A 16170-nucleotide genomic window follows, 5' to 3' on the forward strand; every position below is an offset into this window, starting at 1 on the left:
GAACTGGGTGAAGAACAGCCAGCAGACATTTACATGTGGCGCGGGGCGTTTTCAAACCTCTTTTATTCAAGTATGCCTTTATCAGCATTGATGATACAAGCAGTGTGCGAATGATTGATACTGCACAATCGTAGTACTGCTATTAGTTTACTGAGCTAAAAACTGGTTACAGGTTCCTTTTAACCCCTATTCCCACCTCTCTTCCACTGGCAGCAGCACTTTAACCCTTTCCTCTCTACCCTTCTTCCTCTGGCAGCAGAACTTTAACCCCTAAACATCGCTCCTTTGCAGACACTGGCAATGTCCCCCTTACCTCTCCCTTCAGACTTGCAAGTGATATTATATTAGGCTCTTACTTTTGCAGACTACTGTTCATCTACACGATGAAGAACCTATGATGGTCATGTGACTGGGATGCCTTCACAGCTTCTTCATCTATTATAGGCTTGGAAACTGCACTGATAATACAGGACCAGTATTATCAGTGCAGTTTCATCTTTGGCAGGGACTGCAGACCCATTGACTAATCAGCCCATTAGAAAACTGCCCAGCCCGGCAGATTATCTGTCCACCCGCCAGAGCTTTGGCAACAGGGCACCATGGTGTCCCTTCATCTTATTGGAGTAATGCACCTCGTGTGTTGGCAGAGATCACACACCTCAAAGGATGGCCTTGGTTATAGAGTATATAAAGTGCTATAGGCAGAAGAGAAAATCATTGCTTTAAACTATGTTCTCACTAGTAGATGACAATATTAGAATTCTGTCTCAGACTGATGGGTATGTGTAAGTTGCAGGTTTGATTCAGGACCACTGGCGATTTCCATTGTTTTTGAATCAATTTAGCAAACTGCCATTGTTTCTCATACTCCAGGACACTAGGAAGGAAGACGTGACAACATATGCATAGGAACCTGCATCTGAAAAGTAGTAATCATTTTTTACCCCACTACTTTGGAAACAGGCAATTAAAGAGGTTGTACCAGAATTTCTCCTATCCTCATGATAGGGAATAACTTGCAGAACAGTGGGATCTCACTACTGAGAACAGGGGTCCCATCTCAAGAACAGGGGTCCCATGTTCCCTGTCCTCATTACTGCAGGGTTACTGCACCCTCTACAGTGAGGAGGAGACTGAATGAAGTGCAGGTCACGCATGCGCACTAGTGCTCTATTCACTTTCAATGGGACTGCCCAAAATACCTGAGCGGCACTTGCTTGGATATTTCCGTCAACCCCATTAAAATTAATAGAGTGCAGCCAGTGCTATATTCAGAGTGACGTCACTATTGGGGGAGATGTGACCACAGCAGTGACAGGAGAGCAGGCTGCAGGAGACCGCGGGGTCTCAGCAGTTATCCCTTATCCCATTGAAAGGGAGTAATTTGACATTCTGGTAAACCCCTTCAAGCATTATCAATTAAAATATTCTTAAAGCTAAAACAGAAAATTTAGAAATATAGCATTGGCAAAAACATCGTTTTTTATGTAATTAAAGCCGAAAACTAGCGCAGTGGCCTTAGTAAATCTCCCATCTAAATTTCCATTACACATACTTTTCAGCTTACACTCATGTGGAATATGCCGTCTAGGGAGTTGGAATACATGCAAAAGGAAAAGTTGGGCTAAGAGCTGGCCTTGTTTACAAAAGACCTTTCTCCTCTAACTGTACAGTCTTTTGATATGTTTCTTCATCTAGTTTACTAATCTTTGCCAAATGTATAAACACCAATTAATCTCTGCTGCTGAAGCGCCTCTACTATAGTCATATCCAGAGCTGTAAAGTATATTTAGGAAGCTGTATTAGTTGCTTCTATCGCTAAATGTTCATGTGGTAAATAATTTTTGCAGCTTTTATGTGGATGAGTTTCTGGCTTATCTCAAAGTTCATAATTGTAACTTTCTTTCTTTTCCCCAATACCCTACTGGCTCATTCTGACAGGTATATCCAAATGTTTCTACGGCAGCCTGATTACAGAGTGTGCAGAGGTTACAGCAGGTTAATATACAGTGCAGAGGCGTAACTATAGTGGGTGCAGGGGATGCGGTTGCACCTGGGATCAGGAGCCTTGGGGGGCCCAAAAGGCCTCTCTTCTCCATACTGGGATCCCAGTACTATAAAAAAGCATTATAGTTGGGGGCCCTGTTACAGATTTTGCACCGGGGCCCAGAAGCTTCAAGTTACGCCTCTGATACAGTGTATTACAAAAGTTCTTTAAAACTTTGCAGTTAAGCTAGTTTCACACGGATGATCGTGATTTTGCTGCGAGAAAATCGTGGCAAAATCGCATCTTTGCTCCTGCGATTTTTGAGCGTCAGTGATGCTTTTTTTTGGAGAATAATCTTGTATCGCTGCCTCCCGCAAAAAAAATCTCGCAATTTTTTATTGCAAAAGTCAAAAGGACTTTCTAATGATGAAATCGCAATGTGCGTTTGCTGATTTGCGATGCAATAAAAAGAAGATAGGGAGATAAATAATCTTACATCACAGAAAGATAGAGCATGCCGTAAGTTCTCTCAACATTGCATCAGTGAAAATATCGCTAATGGGAAGGAAACCATTGTGAATCATTGGTTTGGTAATCCGTTTTTTTTACTGACTATCACATAACAAAATCGCCCCAAAATTGCATGATTTTCTTGCCCATGTGAAACCACCTTAAGCGTGAATATAATAATGTAAAACCAAACATCTGTATGAGGGTGTAGTCAGACGAGCGTGGTTTACATGCTGCTAATCAACGTGTAAGCCACGGTGCTGTCATCCTGAAAAAGATCGCATGACCGGGCTGCTTCTAGCTCCGTGAAGCAGCCTGGTCACACATCCATTGTGTGGGCTGTGTGCTTCCAGGGCTCCCATAGGAGCCTATGGAAAGCACCCTGCACTGCTGCGCACCAGAGAGCTGACAGGCGAGTTGGCACTCGCTGTCCATTCTTTTTTAGAAGCGCAGATTCTGCACTTTTAAAAAGGGTCCATGTGAGTGCTTCCATAGCAACCTATTGGTTCCTATAGCAGCGTTTAAACCACGCTCGTCTGACTGAGCCCTGATACTGTGCTACCCTATCAATTGGTTGCAGATCAGGAACTCCTTATAGGAAGTCATCAGAGCAGTAATTTGGCTATGTCTATGGTATACGCTTCTTAATTGGAGCACCCTATTAAAATACTGAAAATTGCAAAATAATAATAATTTTAAAAAATTACTTTGGAAGAAGTAATAAGTTTAGTTAATAAAACCTGCTTAAAAATTAGCAGCTTCACATTTTAAACAGATTATCTCAATTTTATTTTCACTGAGATGTTCGGTTGGATTCCTCATATAATAAAGTTCTACCAATAGTCTAAAAATGTCAGATAGCTGATATCTGACAGCTTTCCCAGGATGGCTTCTTGTCTGACCACTTATTCTTGTATTCCTCATCTTGAACGCTTGCAGTGTTATGTAACTGAGTGGTATAACGTCGTACTTTTGGATGCTGCGTACCATTAATATTTGTGTGTTGCCTTAAAATTTAATGTTATAAAATAAAGCTCCAAATTGGAAGCACTTTAAACCTTACATCAGAATCACATTATCTGCAATTCTCTAATAGATATACATGGCCACAACCAATCCCTATACAAGTTGGAGGGATTTGGGGATTAGTGCACAAATTCCATCTGACTACCCCTTGATGCCATCAGCAGAATAGAACATATGTAATCCATTCCGCGGGACTTTCCAGGGTCAGCACATTGGCACAGACTAACATGTATGGTCTCTAATGTACTTTATTGACAAAATACAGTTGTAAACTGCCACTGTAAGTTCCTAGTGTCTGCCATGTACTCCTATAAAATTGCCCTCGCTGATATTGTAAACAATATGAGGGACACACTAACAATTCAGTTTGCTAATATGAGGATTACTCCATGGTAGAACTTCACTTTTGATTTTGCTGTTTTAAGTGGAACACAAGACTCAATGGCATAGGGCTCGCGCTTATGAGTGTGTTTACGCATGCAAAATCTGTGGTGTCTTGCGCAGAGAATAGAGCACATTGTTTTCAAAGGGTTCCAATCTCACCTTCGCTTTTGCGCACGCATTTCACATGCACAAAAAAGAAAAATCAACATGCTCTGTTTTGGCATCATAGGAGTCTGCGCAATGTATAATCACAATGGGGGCTAATAAAGGCTGTACAGCCTTCTAAAACATGTCATAGAAGCAGCCATTTGGTCCCCAGCAGCCATTTACGTTGGCTGTTGGGGACCATTTACCTTGTACTGCGCCAATGTAAATGGTCCCCAGCAGTGCAAAAAAATACACTAAAAAAGCGCAGATATAAACATGATAGCGTGACTTTCACTGCACAAAACATTGCGCTATCCCGAGTGTTTTTGCGCTGAAGGAGCCCTTAGAGTGAATTCACATGCAAGTGTCCCATTCATTTTAATGGGACATGTAGAATAGCATGTGTATGAAAGTAACCGCATTCAGGGATTTTCAGTTGTAAAAATATACCGTAATACTTTGAGCTAGTGATGGCATATTTTATGTTGTGCGGATTTGAACTCGCTGTGACAAAACATGCTTTCCAAACCCACTGGTGTCATTTGAGTGGTGATGAATGAAGGTTTTCTAAAATAAAATTTTACACATAATGATTGGAATGTTATTTCTATGTGAGAATAGACTAAAATAGACTTTGCAAGCTATGTTCTACATTTGAATTCTTCTGACATGTGATAACATTAAAAGGGTTTTCCAAGATGTATAATTTACATGAAATCCAACTCCCCTGCCATAAAATAACAAATATATCTCTCCTCGTTCTGCACTGTGTTCCGCGCCGCCACTCTGGGTCTCCCCTCTAGCATCACATTTAAAGGCTTCCCTAGCCTGTTAACAGGATGTCACAGCCACTGCAGCCAATAACATAGCTCAATGATCGAGTGATGAGCTCTGTTATTGGCTGCAGTGCCCGTAAACTAGGCAAGACTGCAGCCTGTACACTAACAGCAGGACCGAGCAGTGGCACGGGACACAGCATGAGCAGGGATAGCTGAGTATAAGCTTATTTGTTATTTTACAACAGGGAAGCTGGATTTCATGTAAATTATATATCTCAAAAAATCCATTTAAATCAACAGATGATGATGACTTCAATTAAAAGGGTCTGCCACTCTATAATTATTTGCTTCTGTTCAGAAAGCAAAATTGATTGCAATATATCTGATAGCTCATTCAATGTGGTCTCATCATGTAATAGGTCTGCATCATAGAAAAAAATCGATATATTACCTCCAAGCTCTAAGACTGTACAATTTTTGCTTATAGGCTATATGATAGCCTTCACTTGTATCTCTGTAATTGGGAATAACAGTGTTGGTCCGCTTAATATTAATCACCAATTTAAAAAATATTCATCAGAAATGGGAGTAGTTTATGCAGATTGTGAGGGATTAGCGTTTAGGATCGGTAGCAACCTGGGCATAAGCAGTCAGAGAGAGTGACACTTGCGATAAAGTCTTTAGTCCAGGCTTTGCCTGGGTTTATTTCCAAGCAAACAAAGCAAAATACAGGCCTTAACGTCAGGCAAACATAAAGGAAATCCTGCTTGTCTGAGCACTTACTATACATGGAGCGTCCCTGTCTACACACTGGTAATCAAAATGGCTCCTGCACACAGCCAGCCAGGACTCTCAGACCTGCAAAGGTCTCAGCTCTCCTCCTGGCCCTGTAGGCCCAGGCTTTATAAGGCCTGGTACCAGCCTCACCTGGTACGTGGGAGTGACCATCCCACCCTTCACTTTGGTCACTCCAGGAAAAGCCGGCCCGGATTATGTGGCTTGGAGCCACTTACACACTACAACGTGTTAGTGGCTTAATGCTACTAACACTATACTGCCGGCTTCCTCCACCGAGCCCAGGCTGCTCGGTGGCACGTATCTGCCCAAGTGCTCCCTAAAGCCGCATAGGAGAGCATCCTAGGATAAATATATCTGCCCTCCAGCACTTTGCTGGTCACCGTGTCACAAGATGTACGTGTGAGTGGTTTGTATAGTAAATAATAATGCCGTACAATTATTTACTGTGGGATGATATGTTGACTTCACAAGTGGTGATTGCATCTGACATCTTAAAAACCATTTATTCTCTTAAGCACTATTGAGTTGACAATAAATTTATCCCTACAATTTAGCATAAACTTCTGAACTTTAAGTATTTCCAACTTTGATTGATGTGATTGACTGTTTTGACCTACTAAAATATATTTCTTATCTTATTTCAGATGCTGAGACCAGATACTTGATAGCAGTGAAACCAAATGACAACCCTAAAAAATCTTGTCAAGGTAACATATTAACTATTTTAGTCTTAAATTCTGTGTTCATTTAAGAAACACTCTAGAGAAAGCCTTTTCTTTCTTTTTATAAGAATTTTCAATTTGTGTGACACCTTTGAGATATCAATAGCCCATGGGACAACTGTGTGATAGTTATTGCTGATTAGTAATGTTGAGTAAAGTGAACCAGTAGAACTCTGTTTCAAGGCAAACTCTACTAAACTGATCTTTTAGCAAATTTCAAGAGAGTTCTACTAGTTTAGTTTGCTCAAAACTAATCCCGAAAACTTCTGCATAACACAGTCTAAAAGGGATAAAAGCCCTATGGAACACTCTTAGAGCTTTTATGGCCAGAAGCATGCAAACGGGTCAAACTCTGCATGCGGGAGCTTGCAGCGAAATCCGGTTCTGACCACGGCCAGCGATCCTAAGTACCTGTTGAATTCTATATTGCGGATGACCTAGCAGCTCCCCGTCGGTCATGCATAGTACAGATTTTTTTGTCTTAATCTGTGTTTTTACTGTGCCGTCACTAGGCGATGACGCTGGTACCCGCAATCGGGAGGTGTCTGTGCAGAGCCTCCACAAAAATAGAACATGCTGCGATTTTTCCTCTACTCGCAGAAATCGCAATTTGTTTTTGAGAGTGTGTAGGAAAAAATTATTTTGCATAGCCTGTTCTGAACAGTATTTGCTACCCATCCTCAGTGAGGACTCTGACTGCGGATTCTGCAAAGAAAATCCGTTTGTGCGACACCATCCTTAAGGGGTTTTGGTGAACTTCTGGTTCAGTCTGAACTAATGCAGACCAAAAAAAACTTTTGCAAAAGTTCAGCCAACAAGCTAAATTGAACTTCCCTCATCACTACCAATTAGTTTTCAGTGTGATGTGGTGCTCACCTTGGTTGTATTTTTTATTGGTGAGAGAAAATATAGGTCCTGCCTATCTTTCTGCTTTTTTCTCGTTTTTTTGTCCATGCACACAATAGCGTGGAGTTTGAATTATAAGAAATAGGCTACATCAGCGAAGACTTAGAACTTGTAATATGCTCTGTCGCGACAAGCGAATTTGCGCATACGTTCATCTGCTTAAGCCTTTTGCTTTGTCCCATTTTGCGGGCATGATTGTATCCGCTCAAAATCCTCCGCAAGCATGTTTGTCTGTTTTAGCCCTCAATCTACAGAATCACAGCTGTAGGGAAACAAATCTTTGCAACAGGTTGTACTTGAGACCTCTCATTTAAAAGCTATCATAAAAGTCTTAGATCCAATATATCATAGTAGCATACTACCTCAGTAACATTTATTTAAAGTAATAAAAGCGTTAAAACAAAACCTATAATAGCCACAATATTTAATAAGAACAGTAATTACCGTGGGGTACTCACTGCAACTATATTACATATTTTGTATCAGCTTAATATGCAGTTTACATTTACTATGCCTGAACTAAAATCCACTCATATAGTAGAAAGACTGCTCTTGTGATTCTGTACTGTCATCCTCCAAAGATCGCACAGCATTGGAAAATATGACTCTTTTCAGAGTCCTGTGCGCTCGCTCTCCTACGCAAGTCTATGGATCTTTGGATTGCAAGAGCGGGTGAATATAAAAAAAACATCCCCCAGCTCCCGGTCACGTCTCCCTTTAATGAAAGCTAGTATGTAGTTATATATTATCCTGTTTCCCTCTACACTGGAGGTAATCTTTAGCGTTGAGGCCCAGTGAAATCATATTGTGCTTGAGTAAAAGTAATGAGTCTTAAGCTACTTACTCAAGCTTCTTCATATTTTCATATATGGTTTCTTTTTAGAGTCATTTGTTGATGATTGATGCATTAATAAGTACAACGCATTCATATTTAAAACTCAAATCAATTTTAATTACAATTATAAAGAGTTCTGTGGTGCAAAACACCAATATATGTGAAATCTGCCCAGTTCATACAATCTTCCCTATACAACTTTGCAATCACTAAATAAGGTTTTTGAGTTTCTAATGAGAAACCAAACTTTGTAATAAAGCAGATGTTATAAAAGAGATATTGGTAAACGGTGATAATCAAAGTGGGTGTCACAACAATATGCTATGTGATCTAATGATTTCGTTAGGATGTTACGTAGTGGATAAGATTCTGATTTATTATGACGTATGGCATGCCTTGGTAAGATGTTGGTTACAATGGGTGTATTAACAGTAACATTTGGTCTTTTTTACACAGAGAAAAATTCAGCTCAGAAACCTCTACAGCTTGTTATTGGTACTCTGAGTCCAACATCTGTCTTCCTCTCATGGGGCATTCTAATAAATCCACAAATTGACTGGTCTGCGCTCAACAAATGTCCGAATGACAGGTAAATCTGCTTGAAATTTGACATGTCTATGGGTGCTGGTAGAGATAAGCGAGCGAGTAGTGCCTTATGCGAGTACCTGCTCGCTCGTCTCAAAAGATTCGGGTGCCAGCGGGGGAGAGAGCGGTGAGTTGCGGGAGTGAGCAGGGAGGAGCGGGGGGGAGAGAGTGAGAGAGAGATCTCCCCCTCGTTCCTCCCTGCTCTCCCCCGCCGCTCCCCATGCCCTGCCGGCACCCAAATCTTTTGAGACGAGCGAGCAGGTACTCGCATAAGGCACTATTCGCTCGAGTAGTTTGCCTTAGCGAGTACGCTCGCTCATCTCTAGGTGCTGGCCATGTGTACTGCATTGCCATAAAAAGTAATGTCTACATACATAGATACAAACCAGCTTCAGGAAATGTTACTCTCTGGCACATGAACGTTTATTCACAATTTGCTTTTTGCAATGATCAGCACAAAACCATCTACAATGTTATAATGAAGCTAAAACATAATTTACGCAAATTACACGATTACATAATTTATACATCCCTTTTATATAAGCATTTAGTATACTACAACAGATGAATTTCATACCAATTTCCTTACTAGAATTTATGGATTATATGACCAAATGCACTCTTTGAGGAATATTTTCTGTTAGTTTTTAATATTACATTTTACATAGAAAGCTGACTAGACAAGTCCATTGAGATCAACCTTATGAGGTAGTTGCCAATTAGTTAGAGAAAATCATGCCTGATGCTAAATGTTGTAAATTAGAACAAACCCCTGCTGATTGTTCCAAGTACCATGTGGGTCAGAAAGTGTACCGTTTCTCCTTAAGGAGAGCACCAAGAAGGTGTGTGAGGAGACTTTTAAGGCCATCAGCACTCATCTAGGAAATATGCAAATGGTAAGATGGAACAATACCTCTGCAGGCAGGGGCGTAACTATAGAGGATGCAGGGGATGCGGTTGCACCCAGGCCCAGGAGACTTAGGGGCCCATAAGACCTCTCTTCTCCATATAGGGAGCCCAGTACTATGAGTAAAGCATTATAGTTGGGGGCCCTGTTACAGGTTTTGCATTGGGGCCCAGGAGCTTCAAGTTATGCCTCTGACTGCAGGTGCTCTCCTCGAGGAGAAATGAAACCCTTCCTGACCAATGTTTATAGGCCTCTTACTAGTCAAGCCAAAAACCTTATGCAAATAGATGAGAGGGTATCACCCTGAAACAGCAGTCTGTACATGATTATTCTGGTTTTGGCTTGCAATTCCCAAACATAATAGCACAGAACACATATCCAAAGGTGAAAAGGAGACATTTTTTATTTCATTTAAGAAAATTAACTCATTTAGAAATTGATGGCAGCAAAGCATCTCAAAAACATTGGGACAGGGATAACAAAAGGCTGGAAGAGTAAGGCCTCCCTCACACAGGGCGTTTTGTACAGCATTTAACGCTGCTAAACGCTGTACAACACTCCCATTCATTTCAATGGGGCTGCTCACACAGGGCTGAAAACGCAGCTCCTTCCAACGCTGCGCTTTGACAGCGATGCATGTTCTATTTTGGGGCGTTTTCAGCCCTGCGTCGCCCATTAAAATGAATGGGCAGCGGTTTCAGCACTGTTGAAAACGCGGCAACACTTGGTGCCGCGTTTTTGGCAGCGTTAATCGCTCGCCGATTTTCAGTGTGAGGGCTTGCAATAGAAGCCCTACCCCGAAAATCAGTCCCAGCTAGATAGAGAAAAGCAAGCTCTGATTGGCTGAGACAGTCAATGAAGGGCTGTGATTGGGCATCGAGCAAGCGCCGACAACCAATCACAGCACTCTATTACCGGAGGCGGGGTTCTCAAACCTGGCCTCCGGCAATAGACTTGGGAGTGCCGAGGAAGCCCGAATCAGCGGCAGCGACCCGGACTGCAGCGGCTAGGTGAGTATTGCTTTTTTTTTCTTTTCAGCATTCTTGGCTGCGTTTTCAGCCGAGCTGAAAACGCAGCTAAAACGCTGGCATAAAGTATGCGAGCACTGCTGAAACGGGGCAGAATCGGCAGTAACGCAGCGTTGAAAAACGCTGCGTTTCTGCAAACGCCCTGTGTGAGGGAGGCCTAAATGGTACTAATGAAAAACAACTGGAGGGTCAATTTTCTCTTAACTCACATGATTGTGCATAAATAAAGTATGTTAAAGAGGCAGAGTCTCTCAGAAGCCTTTCTTCTCTTTAAAAAACTGTTTTTAAAAAATTTTGGAACAATTTCAAATGTTCCTCAAATTAAAATTACAAAAACTTTGAATATCCCACAATCTTTAGTACATAATATCGTCAAAAGATTCATAGAACCTGGAAAATTCTAGTGCACTAGGGGCAAGGCCAATGATGAATATTGGATACTCAAGATCTATGGGCCTTAGGCGTCGCTGCCTTCAAGGCAGGCACAATTCTATAATTCATATCACTGCATCAGCTCAGGAATACTTCCAGAAATCATTGTGTGTGAACACAGATTGCCATGCAATCCACAATGTAAAGCTGCATCATGCAAAAAAGAAGCCATATGTCAACACAATCCAGAAATGCTGATGTCTTCTCTGTGCCAAAGTTCATTTAAAATGGACTGAGGCAAAATAGAAAGCTGTTCTATAGTCAGGTGAATCAAAATTTGAAATTATTTTTGGAAAGCATGGCCGCCATGTCCTGCAGACTCAAAAGTAGAGGGACCATGCAGCTTGTTATCACTGTACAGTTCAAAAGCCCTGCATCTCTGATGGTATAGGATTGCATTAGTGCCTATGGCATAAGCAGCTTACACATCTTGTAAGCCACTATTGATGCTGAACAGTATATAGAGGTTTAGAACAACATATACCCCATCCAGAGAATGTATCTTTCAGGGAAGGCCTTGCATATTTCAGTAAGACAATACTAATCCACATACTGCCTCCATCACAAGAGCATGGCTTCGCAGAAGAGTCTGGTGCTGACGGGCTGCCTGCAGTCCAGACCTTTCACCAACAGAAAACAATTGGCCAATTAAGAAACAAAAAATCTGGAAAAAAAGACTGCAGACCATTGAGCAGCTCGAATCCTACATAAGAAAACGATGAGACTAGATTCCTCTCCCCAAACTCCAGCAATTGGTTTCCTCAGTACCCAGATATTTACAGACTGTTGTTAAAAGAAGAGGGGATGCTACATAATTGTAGACATGGCCCTGGCCCAACTTTTGTCAGATGTGTTGCTGCCATCAATTTCTAAATGACAAAGCTAAGGGCAAAAGATGCACATGGGGCGCAGGGATTCCAGATTCTCAGTTACATGGTAGCACCTTATTATATGCCTGACATTGAGCTGGCTTGCGTCTATTGTAAGTTAATATGAGCATGACTTTCTTCTCTTATATGTGTGACCTGAGGTAGTGTATTTCCCTATTTATTGATGCTGCATTTCCTTCATGTTCTATTTTTTAAATACTTTTATTATATAAAAATTCTCAATAAATAATTGTTTATGATAATCTCTGCAGTCCTGTTTGGGGGTTTCAATTTCTAAATGAGTAAATTTTTTAAAATGAACTGGAAAAATTTCTCCCTTTCACCTTATGATATGAGTTCTATTGTAAATAAAATATGGTTATATGAAATTTACAAATCACTGGATTTTTTTTCTTTACATTTCTTTACATTTTACACAGTGCCCCAGCTTTTTTTGGAATTGGGGTGGTATGATATTGAAACGCTGCATACAGTATTTCATGTTTATTCATGAAATAGGCTTGTTTATGAAGTCGAATTAAAATTGTTGCAAATATCACTAGTGGATGTTAGTTTCAGGCATTTATTTAGAAATAATAATAATTAAAATAAAAACTAACCAATGCTAAATAGTACAGACGATAATTCCCAGAGCTGAACTGGTGACGGTTAAAACATAGGGTCCTGATTTACTGTTGTTTTGTTGCTATGGGAGCATATCTGCATTGTTTAGTCCATCTGGGTGATATATGGCAAACATGATGCATTCCTGAGTTATTATAGATCTGTTTTTCTGTTATCACAGACAAAGTACATCGTGCTGAGATACTAAGTAATGTGCAAATCTTCATGAATGCTCCAAACCAACCATAAAATTATTGTTTAAATTGTCAGAGCAAAAAGCAAGGATTATTGAAGTTTGTACATGTCATTGTGTTAAGACATGCAAATCAAAACCAAAATATCAGTTACCTTTAAGCCTTCTAAGAGTATGTATTATCAAGATTATCGTCTACATAGAGTCAACAAGGGTCCAATGACAGCTATTTCTTTTGAGACATTGTTTTGACCTTATAAAGTCATGTTATATTTAGATATTTCGCATGATAGTCAATGTACTATTGCATGTTTTATCTTCCTAACAAGTGGCTACAAGATGTATGCCATTGAATGCCACAAAGATAATTTCAGGAAAGACTACTACTGTATTAAGTAAAAAAAATAAAACCTGGCAGGGCTTAATATGGTTAAATGTATGGCAGGCTGTGTTGACCCGTGGCAGGATTTGATATGTGAACATCAATAATACAATATATTGTAGAAGCTATCAAACGATTGCAAGTTTAAGTCCCCTAAAGGAAATGATATAATAATGGCCATACCGGTAAAACAGTGTTTTACCAATGTTTGTTGTTTTTTTTTAAATACCAGGTCTGGCTGCGAGGGTACGTTGCATGCCCACATATCACATGCACGACGTCATGCAAAGTGTGACCCTTTTTTTAAATTCCCCGCTCTGTTTCATAGCAGAGTTGCATATGAAACCTGCGCCCATACACAATGCATACGCTGCCTGTACAAATGTATAGATCTCACGCTGCATTGTATGAAGAGAAATAGAGCATGCTGCAATGTAATCCTTGTGCGTAGCAGTGTCTGCATGCACATGTGCATTGACTTTTATTGACTCCATTCACTGCATATTACGCATCGCACACATAATACATGGTGAAAAAATGCCCATGGACATGAGCCCTAAGTCAAATGATAAATGTAAAAATAAGAAAAAAAAATTATATTATTAAAAATTTAAAAAAACCTTTTACCCATTCTTTGCACAAAAACAATCTAAACATCCAAAAACATAATTGGCATCACCACGTCAGAAAAAGCCCCAAATCTATCTATTGTGGTGAATACTGTAGAAAAAAAAGCATAATGCCAGAATTGTGCTTTTTTGGTCTTCACTATCACCCAATAACAATTGAATGCAAAATGATCAAAAAGTTGTATGTACCCAAGAATGGTAACAATGAAATCTACAGCTCGCCCACAAAAAAATGAGTCCTCACACATACCTAATGATGGAAAAATAAAAAATGTTATGAGGCTCTAAATGTGACAATAACTTTTTTTTTTAATGTTTTTAACTTTTTTTAAAATAGCAAAACACCATGTTGAGGTAAAAATGACAACCACAAGTACCTGGCAGGAGCTTCAATATAAGTACAAATATGTTGTTACTGTCCTACAGAAGATATAAGGGTTTTTGAAAGCTTTTGAACCTATGATATATACCATTATTCAAACAAATGGAGAACTGTTTAATCTGTTTACAAAGAGAACAGCCTGCAATGTATCACAGTCCTTTGTTGTAGGAGCCACATTACAACATAGTATATGCAAAACCTAGCCATCCGACACCCTGATCATCTCCTAGTTGCATAATACAACTGGACAGCCCTAATTACAGAACACAATGTTATACACTGCTGTGTATCTAATTCCATTCCGTTTTTCACACAGGTTTTACACAGTTCGCTACAGAGAAAAGAATAAAGATTGGCTCTTCCAGCTGTGCCCGACAACAGAAACAGTAATAGAGAACCTGAAACCCTATACCGTATATGAGTTTGGCGTGAAAGTCAATTCAGAGGATGAAATCTGGAGCAAGTCTCAAACTCATAAGACGAATTGTAAGTTGCTTCAGTATAACCTGGTTCATGCGTCTTGAAATGACATGTGCGAGGAAGGAGTTTACTTTTAGTAATTCTACCGTTTGTTTAGGTTGATTTTCCAAGTATGATGTTAATTACATAAGAGAAACTTATTTAGAAATAACTGGAGCTTACAATTTGTTTTCAATCGATGTGGATCTGATAGAACTCCATGATGGAAAGATGCTGAGCTTGGGCATAATATAGTTTTCTATGATAAGGCCTCATGTCCACGGGGAAAATCAAATCTGCTCCGGATTTGTAACGCGGATTTGGGCCGCGGATGCAGTGCGGATGAGCTTAAAATAGTATTTTATTGCATGCGGATGACACGCGGATGCGTTTTTTTTCACGCGTGTATGCACGCGGATGGCATTTTTGCATCTGCGCGTGAAAAAAAATGCAAGGCCACTGAAAAAGAAGCCAAACTTGTAATCCGCATGCAGATTTCACGCACCCAAATAAATGGCATTTAACACCCGCAGCGGATTTCCCGCACCCCATAGAGATCAATGGGGCCATCCGGAGCGTGATCCGCACCTAAATGGAGCATGTCCATTTTTTTTCATGCTCCATGATTTTTCTAATTCACATTTATTGACCATCCGCGGGTATTTAGCTACCCGCGGGTGGTCAATGCATTCCTATGGGGCGCGGATCCGCGCGCGGGTGATCCGCTGCGGATTTTAATTATTATTTTCCCCGTGGACATGAGGCCTTAGTCCATTTTTTAATGTAAAAAGCTATAGACTATGTGCACCTTTGCAATGATTTTTCTTATTGCCGGTTTGCTTCCCAAGTCCAAAATTAGGCAACTGTCTAAATAATCTTCATTAATAATTTCCTACCATATTTGGTTCTGTAGAGTCTATGTAACTCTGCTTTGGTTCTGACAAAGATCCCACAACACATTGCTCATGGCTGTTTGCTGTCTCTGATTTCCCTTCCCTTATCTTAGAGGATTAGTAGCAAAGGATTGTACACAGCAGATCAGAGCGTAGATTGTGAGACAACATCTAAATCTTCAGGGAGGGCAGATCACACAGGCTGTACAGTATGAGTGCAGATATGGATGCTGGCGTAACTGTAGGGGATGCAGGGGATGCGGTTTCACCTGGGCCCATAAGGCCTCTAATCTCCATATAGGAAGCCCTGTACTATGAATAAAGCATTATAGTTGGGGGCCATGTTACAGTTTTTTTTCATTGGGGTCCAGGAGCTTCAAGTTACACCTCTGGATATGGAGGAAGGCATCCCACACTACAGCCTCTATAGCAGGAGCAAGGGGGAAATTATACACTCATTAGAACCAGTGTTTGTCAGCATAAGGTAATGGAGATCCTTCACGGGCCATTTAAAAGCTGAATCCAGTGAATGAAGTTGAGAGGATATTTCAGAGATAAGTCAGCAGCTCCTGATTCAACAGACCTCATATTGAGCATGAGAAGAGCCTCAGGGGCAACAATGTTTTCTACAATTATACAATACAAAATTGCATATAGCTTTGTTAATAGAGAATTACAAAAGTATAATAGATA

At 40.4% G+C, this 16170-nt stretch overlaps 1 protein-coding gene across 17 annotated transcripts in view; it reads left to right on the top strand.

Annotated features, from left to right (window-relative positions):
- ABI3BP (ABI family member 3 binding protein) overlaps positions 1-16170 on the top strand; it is a 292204-nt gene that overhangs the window by 95775 nt on the left and 180259 nt on the right. For all 17 annotated transcript variants that reach the window (XM_066578216.1, XM_066578234.1, XM_066578294.1 and 14 more), the window contains exons 3-5: positions 6276-6338; positions 8551-8683; positions 14442-14611. In XM_066578216.1, the coding sequence (XP_066434313.1) occupies positions 6276-6338; positions 8551-8683; positions 14442-14611 (366 nt within the window). The remainder of the gene's footprint in view (positions 1-6275; positions 6339-8550; positions 8684-14441; positions 14612-16170) is intronic.

Source organism: Eleutherodactylus coqui, chromosome 1 (genome assembly GCF_035609145.1).
Source record: "Eleutherodactylus coqui strain aEleCoq1 chromosome 1, aEleCoq1.hap1, whole genome shotgun sequence".
Lineage (NCBI taxonomy): Eukaryota > Metazoa > Chordata > Amphibia > Anura > Eleutherodactylidae > Eleutherodactylus > Eleutherodactylus coqui.